A 12,087-nucleotide genomic window follows, 5' to 3' on the forward strand; every position below is an offset into this window, starting at 1 on the left:
GTTGAAATGCACTTTTTACAAGTCGTTGTTGTTGTTGTTGTCGTTGTTGTTGTTGTTGTTGTTTTTTATTTTAACCCATCCTTAACTTTTTAGCGCAAATGTTACAGGCTACATTTTAGTCCACATCAGCTGGATACCTTAAAATATTCACAAAACCTGGATAAGGGATTAAGCCGGGATTTTTTTTTTGAGTATCCTGGCTAAAAAAAAAAAGAAGTTTAAATTAGGAATTTCAGTTACTATGCAACCTAATTTCATGTTAAATGTGCGTGGGCACGTGACGTGATTTGGCGTATGTACGTGGCGCTTTTGCCTGTTCAGTCATGTGCACGTTACTTATTTACTACTTGGGCGGGTGCAGATGAGGTGTTTACACATGCACGTTTATGAATTAAGGCGTGTGCATGTGACGTGTTTAGGCATTTAGGCATTTAAGCGTGTGCACGTGACCCTATACTGTTGAGGAGTCCACCACTGGATTGCAGTAAAAACCTGGAGATTTTTTTTATTTTTATTTGTAGATAAAATCTTATTTTCCAGCAACACCATCCTGGGACAAAAGGTTTACCACGTTCAGGTTTGTTTGTTTTTTTTGCAAGGATTTTCTAGAACCAACGGTCAATAGTTTTACAGGTGACATGGAGAGGCACTCTTGTAAGATTTGGGTGTAAGTTAAAGTGTTTTCTTCTTGAGCATTTTTGGAATAACGCTAATTACATAAAAAGTCCGCATCTCAGGGCAGATAGAAAAGGGCTTAATTTATGGCTAAATGAAAATACTGTCGTATGCCTTGCATAGGCAAACCCAGTAGGTGGTAACTCAAGTGAAGTGCAGCTTTTTTTGTCCAGAACTATACATACATTTTCAAGCCAAAAAAAACCCAGACAATAACAAAATGAGACAAAGACTCAGGCGTTCTTACTATAGTAAAGCCACATTTAAAGGTGATAAATTGTAAGGCTCCCATGCCAGAAAATACCTTATATGTGGCTTTGTATTTATTTTATTTTTTTTTTCCATTTTACTTCCCTCTGAGTTCAGGAAGGGTCGGTCACGATCAGAATCTGGGCAGCTGAGAGTCCCGAAAGAGAGTTTACATCCGCAGAGGAGACAAGCCAGCTCCTGTTATTTGTTATGTTTCAAGTGAGGCACCCGCTTTAACCGTTATCAGGCCACTCAGTAGGCACTTATTATCATACATCTGACCCAAATATACGAGTGAGGAAATTCCCTCCAGAAGTGAGATGCTGCCGGCTTTAAAGATGTTTTTGTCCAGCTTGAAAAACACAGTTAACAGCAAACTTCAGACAGAGACAACATTAAAAAAAAAAAACTTGTTTAAGTCAGAGCTCTAAAAGACCAAGTAATTTCATCAAATAAGGCATTCATTTTTTGTCCAGACTTTGTTTTAGTTTTTGTTGCACGATGGAGCAAACTGTCAAACTGAGCTGTGTTAGTCAGATTAGCAAACAGGAGGTTTAAAATCTCATATTTCTTGTGAATTTGACTCCTTTATTTTGTATCCTTTTTTCACAATGTAAAACGTTATTTTTCCTCACTTATCAGTCACTTTCTAAGTAATGCTGTTGCTCATCTTAAATGGTAGGTTTTAATACACACTAAAAGCAGATAGTGTGACACTGACTCTGTGCTCCATGGAAGGCAAAGCCTAACTGTGTTTAAACAGAAATTCCCACTCGCTTTCCCATAAACTCTTTACTTTGAGAGCAACCTTGTAGCCTTTTAATAACTGTTGCTAGTATGTACGGTGTTGAGACAGTGAAATGACACGATATGAAAGACAAGAAACTGTTTCACCGTGAGAAAAGTTCTCATTAATGCTACAACATGTTGAAAAGAAAAATACAATTATTTTGTTTTCATCAGTCTGGTTTACCTTGTATTCAGTTAAATAAAGCTTAAACATTTTGTGTATAATCGTTTGTGAAATCACTGGTAACAGCATTGGACTACAAAAACTATAAACTGCCAGATAATGTATTATATAAACAACAAAAACAATCTGACAAGTAACAAGACCAAAAATATAAAATTTTACAATGAACAAACATATATGAACAAATCTGTTTCAACACTAGTGGAAATCTGGAGAGATAAATTTGTATCGCAAAGTAAAAATACAGTGTCACCACTATATGTCATCCCTGTACACTACTGAAACAAAGTGTTCTTTGGTAATTTTTAAGAGAAACTTTAGGATTTCATAAACAAACATAATGAAAAGGTCTCGCATGTCGTAGACTTTAAAGAACACAGCTAAGTTGTAATTACCAATAGATAATTTAAACACTGAAGCTTTCACATCCTTACAGCTGACAGCAGAAGAAATACTGTGGTGGCTGTTTGCACCTTGTAATAACATGATAAATTAGAGTGAAAGTCATTTCACACAGACTGATCCTGTGTGTAATACTGACCCTGAACTAAATCACTGGATGAATGTAAGTAGCATTTTAATAACAATCCCAAGGAGGGATGTTTCTCCTGGCTCCTCCGCTAGACGTAGTTGGAAATGGGGTTCTTGGTGGCGAGGAGTTGGTTGGAGCTTGTGGACTCGGAACTGGACTGACTGCATCTCTGACAGCTCAGGAAAGTACCACCGGTTATAGTGAGGAGTCCACCAGCCCAGCTGACAAACACTGCCTTACCAAACTCATAGCTGCCAACAAAAACAGACACACTCACAATTGGATACACATTTGTTTAAAAGATCAGTGTGTGTGTGTGTGTGTGTGTGTGTGTGTGTGTGTGTGTGTGTGAGTGTGTAGCAGGCTTTTCTTGACTGCCGTACCTTTGTAGATGATGTGCTTCATTGAAGCTCTGAACAATCATTTTGACATACCAGGAGGTGATGATGATTGTCAATAAACCTACACAGAGAAAGTATGGGATATTTTTCATCACAGTACTTATTTAAATTCTTTCCAAACCCTGTTATTACTCACTTCATTTGGATGCAAACATAAAATATCATTGGCGAGCAATGTGCTCATTATCTTCTTGAATCATAATTTTTTTTTTAGTTCATAAGAAAACAGAAAGAATTCCCGTCATACTTGTTTACTCAAAAATGGTATTAGAACACTGATTTTGTTCAAAAAATATTTCACAAATAAAAACATTATTCATAATCACATAAGAGAAAGAAAAGCAGCAAATCCTCACACATTTGAGAGACGAAACTGAATATATTGCATTTTTCCTTAAGAAATGATTAAAACATTTATTTTTTAAAAATGGCTGCCAATCAATTAATTAAAAAACAAAATCTAGTTATAGTTATTTTTGTTTCCATGTGCTGATTTTTTTTCCCCTCATTATTACTGACTGGAAACTATACTGTACTAAAAATGAATAAATAATAAGATAAAAGAATGAGGAGTTACTTCCTCTTAAAGTACAACTAATATTTCTTTACTGATACGACTCAATACCCAATTTAAAGGTGAAGATAATGCCTCGTCTGACCTTCACAAAAAAAAAAAAGGATCTCTACTCTGTACTCATCTTCTCAAGTGTGATGAACGGGGACACTGTTAACATGTTATATTTGACATAATTCATTCTGAGTGACTGTGAAAGGCTGAACACACCTGAAACCATGAACATGATTCCTCCGATCATAGCTGTGGTGGATTTGCTCTTGTTCATGCCATCCATGAAGCGGGTGCACTTCATTCCCACTGTGGAGACGACCAGAGCCAGAGCAGAGAGGAAGATGCTGAGCAGCATCACTGCCCTGGTAGCCTGGACCTCAGCTGGAGGTACAAATAATGATAAATAATCTTTTTTTTTCTTTCATTGATTGACACAGTCCGTGATTATCTCTGCTTTTGGCTGTCTTTCTATAACAGATTCCATTTTATTTTTCTGTAACTAAAAATATGAATCGTACTTTTTAGATATATATCTCAGACTTTTAACTTTTTCAGAAGCACAACATAGTTAAAAAAAAAAAGATATTTAAATAGAAAATATAATTCTGCAAATATTCAAGAACAAGACTGGCAGTAGATACAAAAACAAATAGTCGATCTATGTAAATTCCCTTTATGAATATCACACTGATGCCAAAAAGTGAGATGAGGGCAATGCAAAGGGAGATTTCTGGCTAATTATAGAAACTTATTGTGAGTGGAAGGTATCTCAACCAGCAGTGTCTGGTGATACAGAGGTGATAAAAAACTTACTCGGCAGCTTCAGCAGAGACTCGTGAATTTCACAGGTTGTTCTCTCGTTGCCGCTGCAGCTCATCCATAAGCCCTCATAGATACGGTGCGACTTGCCGTGACCCTGCTTCTTCCACTCCACCATTAAAGTAGCGGCGACAGTGGCAGCGATTCCGACCAGTGCGAGGAAGAAACCGAGGAGCTGCAGTCCGGAGCTGGCCATCCTGTCCAGAAAACAGCAGACCGGGCGACTTCAGCGGGTTCAAAAAAAAGAAAAATCCGTGAACTTGAGAGCAAGTTTCCGAATTATGTAAAACAGTGATTAATGTTCAGTGAAGTCGATAGTCGGTGATTTAAAGTATCCTCCGTCTTGTCCTCCTTGAGACCGTTATCAGCGCGCTCTACTGCCGCCTCTATTTAAAGTCACTATGACGCACAAGGTCCCCACTCCACCTGCAGTGAATGATGGGAAGTCTTATCAGTCCAATTAATTGATGATGGTAACAGACCATTGTAAAGAAAAATAGCTTCAACATGGGAAAACTTAAGTTAGGGCTGTAAACTTACTGGCTACATACAGTTAATTTTCCAAAGCCAAAGCAACACGTGTAGTGTGAATGTTATATTAATCCTCACAATTTGTATAACAGCTAAGTTAAAAAAAAGAAAGAAAAGAAAAAGAAATAGAAAGCCTCTTTGTACTGTAATTAAATCAGAATATTCTCGATTTAAAAGTTGTATTCGGCCCACAAACTTTACAAATTTAACATTTAGAAATGTTCCCCAAGTGCCCTTCTGGTAGCTAGTCTCCCAAAATAACTCAATATGTAAGTTCTATGTGGTTCTCCACATCTGTCAAGATGATCAAAATTGGGTTTACTTATGGGTCCTACTTGAAGCTCATCATTTGTGACCTATAAAATACACCTCTACTTATATATACATATAGCTGTCAGCTATCACAGAGGGGCCCAACTAGTAATGTTGACAGGGATAGATAAAATAACCAGGGCTCTGGTTAATTGTCATGACACAGTTGTACAGGGTACCACAATGAAGTTCAGTTGTTGTAAATGGGTTTCATAAATTTGTATTTGAAGTTGCTCTTGAAGCTGAAATGCTGACATACACTGAATTTAGCATTATCAAAACAATTTCTCTTTTTTACTCACGTTGTTTGTGGCCTGCAGTAACGTAAGTGTAATTTTACAATTATTAGAGAAAGACATTAACCCTTATGAGGCTTTAATCTGCACAGCTGTTTAACTGACCTGCTCATTTAATCCACATACCTGCAAATCTTAAACTTTATTCTGTAAATGACTTGTTTCACTGTTACACTGATCAATGAACAACGTTGTAAACAAAAAACAAATTGTTGATATATGATAAATATATCACATCCCCTAAAGTAATATGTCATTTTAAGCCTGCATGTGCCTGTGCATGTACTTACATTAGATAAATATATTCACTGTATTATTCATGAAGTGTCTATCATTGCATATGAACATTAATTAATATCTTATTAAGCAACAACAGCAAACACTAGAAGCGAAAGAGAAAGGGAAAAAAACAGTGTTTAAAGAGGTCTTTCAGCCAAGCAATTGGAGGTTAACATGCTCAATTGTCATTTCTTCCCTCAGAAATTTGCAGCTCGTGTTTACGAGAATAAACTCTTCACTTTACTCAGACAATTACGAAATTATTTGACCATATTTGGTGAAGGGGATGCCAGTTTGTAAACACTTGCATTTGTCAGTTAGATTGGATTGGTGTCCACCCTTTCCTGGAATAACTTTCCATCAAAACATCTTGCCGCAATTAAGGTCAGCTCCCATCCAAAGTTGCCGAAAGCAAGTCATTTATGTCTTTTAAAAGCCCTAATTTATTTCATTCTTGTCACTCCCATTGTGTATTATCATTTTCAAGGTCTGCTCAGGTCAAACTGTTTCCAGGGAATTCCTGCTATGTGTTTGCAGTCAAATGGTTGATGATCAACAAACCTGCTTCTTGTGTACTGTCAACCATCCAAGTGTCTGAATTTAGCCAATTCACACCAAGAAGTTATGAAATCAAGTGCAGAGGTCTGAGGAGAAACTTCCTTTTATGCTAAGTGCAAGAGGAATGTGTAGGTGAACTTAAAGATCTCACCTGTCATCCCATCAATCTGTCCTCCCACATGTTTGTAAATCATTTGGGCTTCATACAGTCATGTCCTCCCCCTATATGTGTGATGACTAATTCCCATTCCAGGAGGTTTTGTTGAAAATAGTATAATAACCCACCCCCACCCCCCCTCTCCACACACACACACACACACACACACACACACACACACACACACACACACACACACACACACACACACACACACCACTCCACCCACTCACCATCCCTGGAGCAGAGAGAGAGAGAGCAGGGTTGGAAGGGCTGTTTAGATGAATATGTTATTCTAGTCTGCCTGACTCATTGACCTTTATCTGACTGAGGTTTGTGTAGGTTAGTGCTTTCTGTATCTGCTGTCACAATTCAGCAGGGGGCACAGAGGCAGGTTGAAACAAACAGAAAATTGACTCACAAGGAATACAAATACCACAGGAACAGTTGAGTTCATGGTGCGTGCAGCGTACAAAGCTGACAAAATACGAGGAACCAGAAGTCAAGGAATTCATAGGATCAACTGTGATCACAGCTGACTTATGACAAAGAGCTATTCTCCAGCAACTAAAATTGACTGACGGGGACCGTATATATACTGACTGGCTGATTGCAGAGTGGCCGCAGTGGGGGCAGATTGGTAACTTTTATGGAGACCTCTGTGAATCCTCTTGAACCATCATGTTGTGGGCATTGAATGTTTGTAACTAAAACAGAATCACGCTTCCCCACGTCCGCTTTAGCAGCAAAAAAAACCCAAAACATTTCCTCTGACCCTCAGAATAGACACTGTGTGTTATGAAAAGGGGAAGAGGTCACACAGTGTGTGAACGTACAATTTAGTCTGTAACATTTTTTTATGGTGTGATTCAAAACAGAAGAGGGTTCATTATGTGTGATAACAACAGGGCAAGGTGACTCTAATCGTCTGATCTGAAGCTACACCCACTCCTTCAGAGGCCATCTGCTGAAGATGAGGACGTGTGGGAAAAACGTCCAACGTGAAATTCACATGGACCTCAGATACTAATTAGTGTCACATTCCACTTCTAATAGTTCTAATAGCGTTTAGCATTTTAAAATCTGTTTCTCTGATTTTAAATGTTAAAGACTGCACAAAACAAAAAGATGAATTTAGTAAGCTTAATGATGCTGAACCAATCAATGGGAGATATTTTAACACTATGATATATGCCTCTTGATGATGAAATGAAAAAAAAAAAAAATCAAAGAATGTTAACCTCTGGACCCCAAAAGTCAACACACAAAATCCATTTATTGATTCTGGTTCATCTGGCATTACTGCTGGAACATTTTATAAAGTCAGCAGGCTTCATCACTTATGGGATTCTGTACAAAACTTCATTGCAATGTAAGGTGCCATGCAAAGTGTTGACATATTACAGATGTGTGAATCAGCAAACCGACATTGCCATCCCTAGAGCCATCTCAACAACATGTTTATAAGAGACAAAAGCCATTTAGATTACATTTGAATATGAATTAGTTCGCTAATGTGTCACCAACTGCACAATACTGCGTTCAGTGTAGTATTTACATTTCAGTATTTCGTACAGAGGAAATAATTCCTCTTGCGATGGGACCGGCCCTTGTCTCTGAATGAAGTCGCATGATCCAATATAATTTATCACACACACCAAGACATTCTCTGGATTGCTTTTCCAAAGAAAGAAAGAGACACTTATCCAAATCATTATCACATACCTGCAGGCTCAGATTGTTTCCTCAAGCAAGTCAGTGTCTGTTAATGTGGATAGGACATCTAAAATGTCCTGAGAGCGTAGGTGCTGTGTTCAATAGGCTCAATGCAGACATTGTGTTTAATTAAAGTTGTATTGCCAGTGCCTTTTTGTAGTACTACGCATGTCAGATCATTACTATGATAAGAGCATGATCATCAGGCTGCACAGAACATTTTAGGAGATCTTTTCTACCATTTATTTTCTAACATTTGTGTCTCTCGTTTGATTTTTTTTTTTGTCATCTGTATGATTTGTTGTTTCTGTGTTGCTGGAAGAACCAGTTTTTACTCTACAGTTAATTATTCTATCACTCGCAGAGAAGAGTCTGAGCCTTGACAGGAAGTAAAGATTACACACTACATTCACACACATTCAACACAGACAGACACCAATTCTTTGCATCCTTCATGCAAAGTTGACCTGCTGGGTATTGGAACGTTACTTTTTTTTTCTCTTTACATCAGTTTACAACTTTCATTTATTGGTGTGTGCTTTACAGAAAACTGATTTGAATAGTTTTACAGTATAACCATCATCACACAAAAGGAGAAAGCAGGCATCTGGGAGGAGCCACAGTGTAAGATTAGTTCTGGGAATAGTGGCAAGCCATTGGAGTTAATTACACTCAAATATTTATTTAGTTAAAGTTGCTGATTAGAGACAATGTAATCGAAAGCAGGTTAAAACTGCATGCCTCTATATAATTTCCCAAGACTGTGACCAAAAGCGGAGCTATCTTACGCAGCAAAAAATGACTCCAAGTTTCAAAAAGGGGACTACAGGCAACATGTTAACAACTATGTCAACAAGCTTGTTGACCAAGCAAAGCTGGCTGACTGTAACACACCATAAAGTGAAAGGCAGGTGAAGATGCATCTCAAACTGGAAAATACAGCATATGAGGAAGATGCCATCTGCTGGCCTCTCTGAGCAAGACAACCACCAACAGCAGGTGTCAAGTGTTGAAGAGGTGCAAGATTAATGATGGCCACATTCCACTTGGTGTGTCAGTGCCAAAGCTTTGGTGTGACACATGTTGACTCACTACTAATAATTCCGGACATATGCACAGTCATTATCAGTTTTATTAAACTATTTCTGCTAAATCTGTTTCAAACAACATTAAGACCAGTTGCAAAGTTTTAGTTTTGAATTCACTGCGTAAAATAACTTCATAAAGAATGAGGTCATACTTAGTTGAACCCTTGTTCATTTCTCTGTCAGATTTGTGCCATTGGTGTTTGTTGAGTTTCAAGGCTCACTGGTGGGGTTTGAGCCACGCAGGCATTCATAAAATGTATTACCAGAAGAATTCTGAAAATACAAAACTCACTGGGATGGTAGGCAATCTGCTTTGTCAGTTTTAAAGTATAAAAAAATAAATAAATATGGCAAACACTTGGAAACCATCAGAAGGAATTAAATCTGAGGTGTTTTTGCTTAATGTCAATTCAAAATGTAAAATCGAAGATGGTGCAGGTTTTCTTCCTTTTCCCCACACTGGAGGACTCCTCAGCAGCATATGTATAAAGGCCTATATCAGTAATATTCCTGTAGTGATATACTGTAGCTCCTTGAGGTCCTCTGACATCAGTGGACTGATACTTTTTAACGCAACAGAGCATTTTTATAACTTAGTCCTCAGATCTCTGAGAAAACATGAAATGTTGAGAAACAACTTGTGGGTAGATCCTCTTCTGAACAGGAAGGGCAGCTGCCCCATTTACGCAACGGCTATATACCCACTAACAATATGATATTTCCTAAACCCTCAGATAGTGAGTCATTTTAAACCTACAACGAACATGAAGGCTGCTCAGGAGGGACACAAAGTATCCTGACCTGTGGATGTTTGTTCTGTTGGATGTACAGTTTTCTTTTCTCTGATTACATCACAAACCTCCCTCTACTTGTTCTTTAGACTAGTATACATTTCTACAGTATCTTGCTTTTTGCATGTTTCTACAATACATTTTAAGCTGCAACATGTAACCAATGTAGTCATAATGTATGAGTCCCATATCTAGGTTTTCCTATGGCCACTTGCTTTTGATTGGAACTGTACCAGTTGATCAATATAAAAATAAAAACAAATTCAGAAGCTCTTTGTCCTTTGTGCATGCTAAAACAAAGCTCAGAGAATTGCCTTGGCATGCATACTACGGTGACTCCCTGCTTAGATGGGCCTACCAAAGTGCTGCTCCAAACCAGTCTGATGTCATTCCTGCATCAGGCACAGCACAGAGCGCCTCGGGCCAAACGGCCTGGCAAAGTTTTTCACGCCATGATGAGAGTTTTGCTTTTGTCCACATGCCAGCTTTCAGGAGCTATCACCTTTGGCAGCTCCATTTCAGCATTTAAGATATGAAAGACTGTTCAAAGGCCATGAGAGTGTCTTTCTTAACTGATTAGAAAGTGAAAAAAATGTCCCTTTGAGGGATTGATAAAGTATGTATCTATCTATCTATCTATCTATCTATCTATCTATCTATCTATCTATCTATCATTGTGTATGAGTAAAAATCTCAACAAAATAGTCATCTTACACATTAATTTGATATGGAGAGCTGCCTACTATCAGGTGGTCTATTCTGCACTAACCAGTGGTGGGAGAAGTATCCAGTACCAGTACAGCAATCTAAAAATATTTCATTACAAGTAAGAGTACGCCATTAAAAATCCTATGTGAAAGTACAAAAGTATTGGCTGCTAAATTATAGTATTACATTAAAAGTACTGGTTTGGGCCCTTGGATTGATATATTATCATATAATATGTCATCATTAGATTATTAGTAATGAAACATCAGTGTGTGGGCAGCATGTTACAGTTGTAGCTGCTGCAGGTGGAGCTAGTTTGAACTATTTTATATACAGTTTAATTTACAGGGACAGCAGATAAATGAGGGTTCATCAGATGATTAGGAAAGAAGAAAAAGTTCTGATCCACAAATCTGTTTTTTAGCTCAGAAATTTTTTCTCTAATCTTTGATTTTTGGTGAGGTATTAGATTATTTAAGCATTTATTGAAATAAAATCATGCGAGAAGTTAGGAGGGAAAAATGTGTTTTTGGTGGAAGTGTTAAAAAACTGATCCGAGTCTGCAGTGACTTTTGTACGACATCAGGAGCCAAAAATGTTGGAATGCTCTGGTTTAATATTTAACAATATAATATATTTTAAAAGCTTGTTTTAGGACCTATTGTTTCAAATCTTTATCCGAAAAGTGACTCAAACTGCCAGATAAATTAAATGGATCCGATGAGAACAGTGGTTGAGTAAATATAAACAGTTATTTTCCAACAATGCTGGCTGGATAGATAAATTCGGTCAGTTTATATTTCACCTAAAATCCTGATTGTTATGGATTTTGGAAAAGACGGAGTGTCTGTCTGATGCAATCCTGCAATGTATCAATTCCTGATATAGAAAGAGAGCATGAGTGCTCAGATTAAAAAGCAAAACAGGACATATGGTGTTCAAACACCGTGTAGGCTTAACACTAAGATGTTTCAATGTAGCAAGCCAGAGGATGTCATGTATTAGATTGTCTATTCTTTGATTTTTAAATCTCAATTTCACATTTTAATCTGTAACCGATTACAACGAAACCCTCCCATAAAAATAAAATTAAAAAAAAAAGAAAAAGGCAGAGCTTGGATTTAGTATGTTGAGGGTTGGATGGATCTAGCCTCTGACAAAATAGTTCTCCTGCTATCTGTACTGGTTTTTCCTGAAGATGCGCCTCAGGCTTCGTCACCAGGTCGAGAGAGGAGAATAAAATCTGTGGTGCCTGGGATTAGAGAGGACGAGAACCTTTTTCTTTACAGTAACATCAAAGAGTCATGAGAGGGAACATGTTTATTCTCTTTCTCAATAGGATTTTCATTTTGACAACAACTCTAAACCTGGAGAGGGACAGGAAGTCTCCCTCTCTCTCTCTCTGTGTGTGTGTGTGTCTCTCTCTCTACCTAA

At 37.7% G+C, this 12,087-nt stretch overlaps 1 protein-coding gene across 1 annotated transcript; it reads right to left on the reverse strand.

Moving 5' to 3' along the window:
- Positions 1-602: 602 nt before the first annotated feature.
- On the reverse strand, positions 603-4,563 carry LOC138198558 (claudin-1). The gene is made up of 4 exons (XM_069150010.1): positions 4,212-4,563; positions 3,615-3,779; positions 2,813-2,891; positions 603-2,680 (listed from the first exon to the last, which is right to left on the reverse strand). The coding sequence occupies exons 1-4, from the start codon at positions 4,411-4,413 to the stop codon at positions 2,518-2,520; spliced, it is 609 nt and encodes a 202-aa protein (XP_069006111.1). The 5' UTR covers positions 4,414-4,563; the 3' UTR covers positions 603-2,517.
- Between the last annotated feature and the right edge of the window lie 7,524 nt (positions 4,564-12,087).

Source organism: Embiotoca jacksoni, unplaced genomic scaffold (genome assembly GCF_022577435.1).
Source record: "Embiotoca jacksoni isolate LCO1_2020_lvr unplaced genomic scaffold, fEmbJac1.0.p SCAF_16, whole genome shotgun sequence".
Lineage (NCBI taxonomy): Eukaryota > Metazoa > Chordata > Actinopteri > Embiotocidae > Embiotoca > Embiotoca jacksoni.

Bases quoted from the DNA above. Each gene is read 5' to 3' on its own strand.
- LOC138198558 (XM_069150010.1), bottom strand. From the start codon at position 4,413: ATGGCCAGCTCCGGACTGCAGCTCCTCGGTTTCTTCCTCGCACTGGTC. The intron at 2,892-3,614 runs GTGTGTTCAGCC...TTCTCTGTGTAG, and splicing joins AATCATGTTCATGGTTTCAG to GTTTATTGACAATCATCATC. The intron at 2,681-2,812 runs GTACGGCAGTCA...TTTTGTTGGCAG, and splicing joins GAAGCACATCATCTACAAAG to CTATGAGTTTGGTAAGGCAG.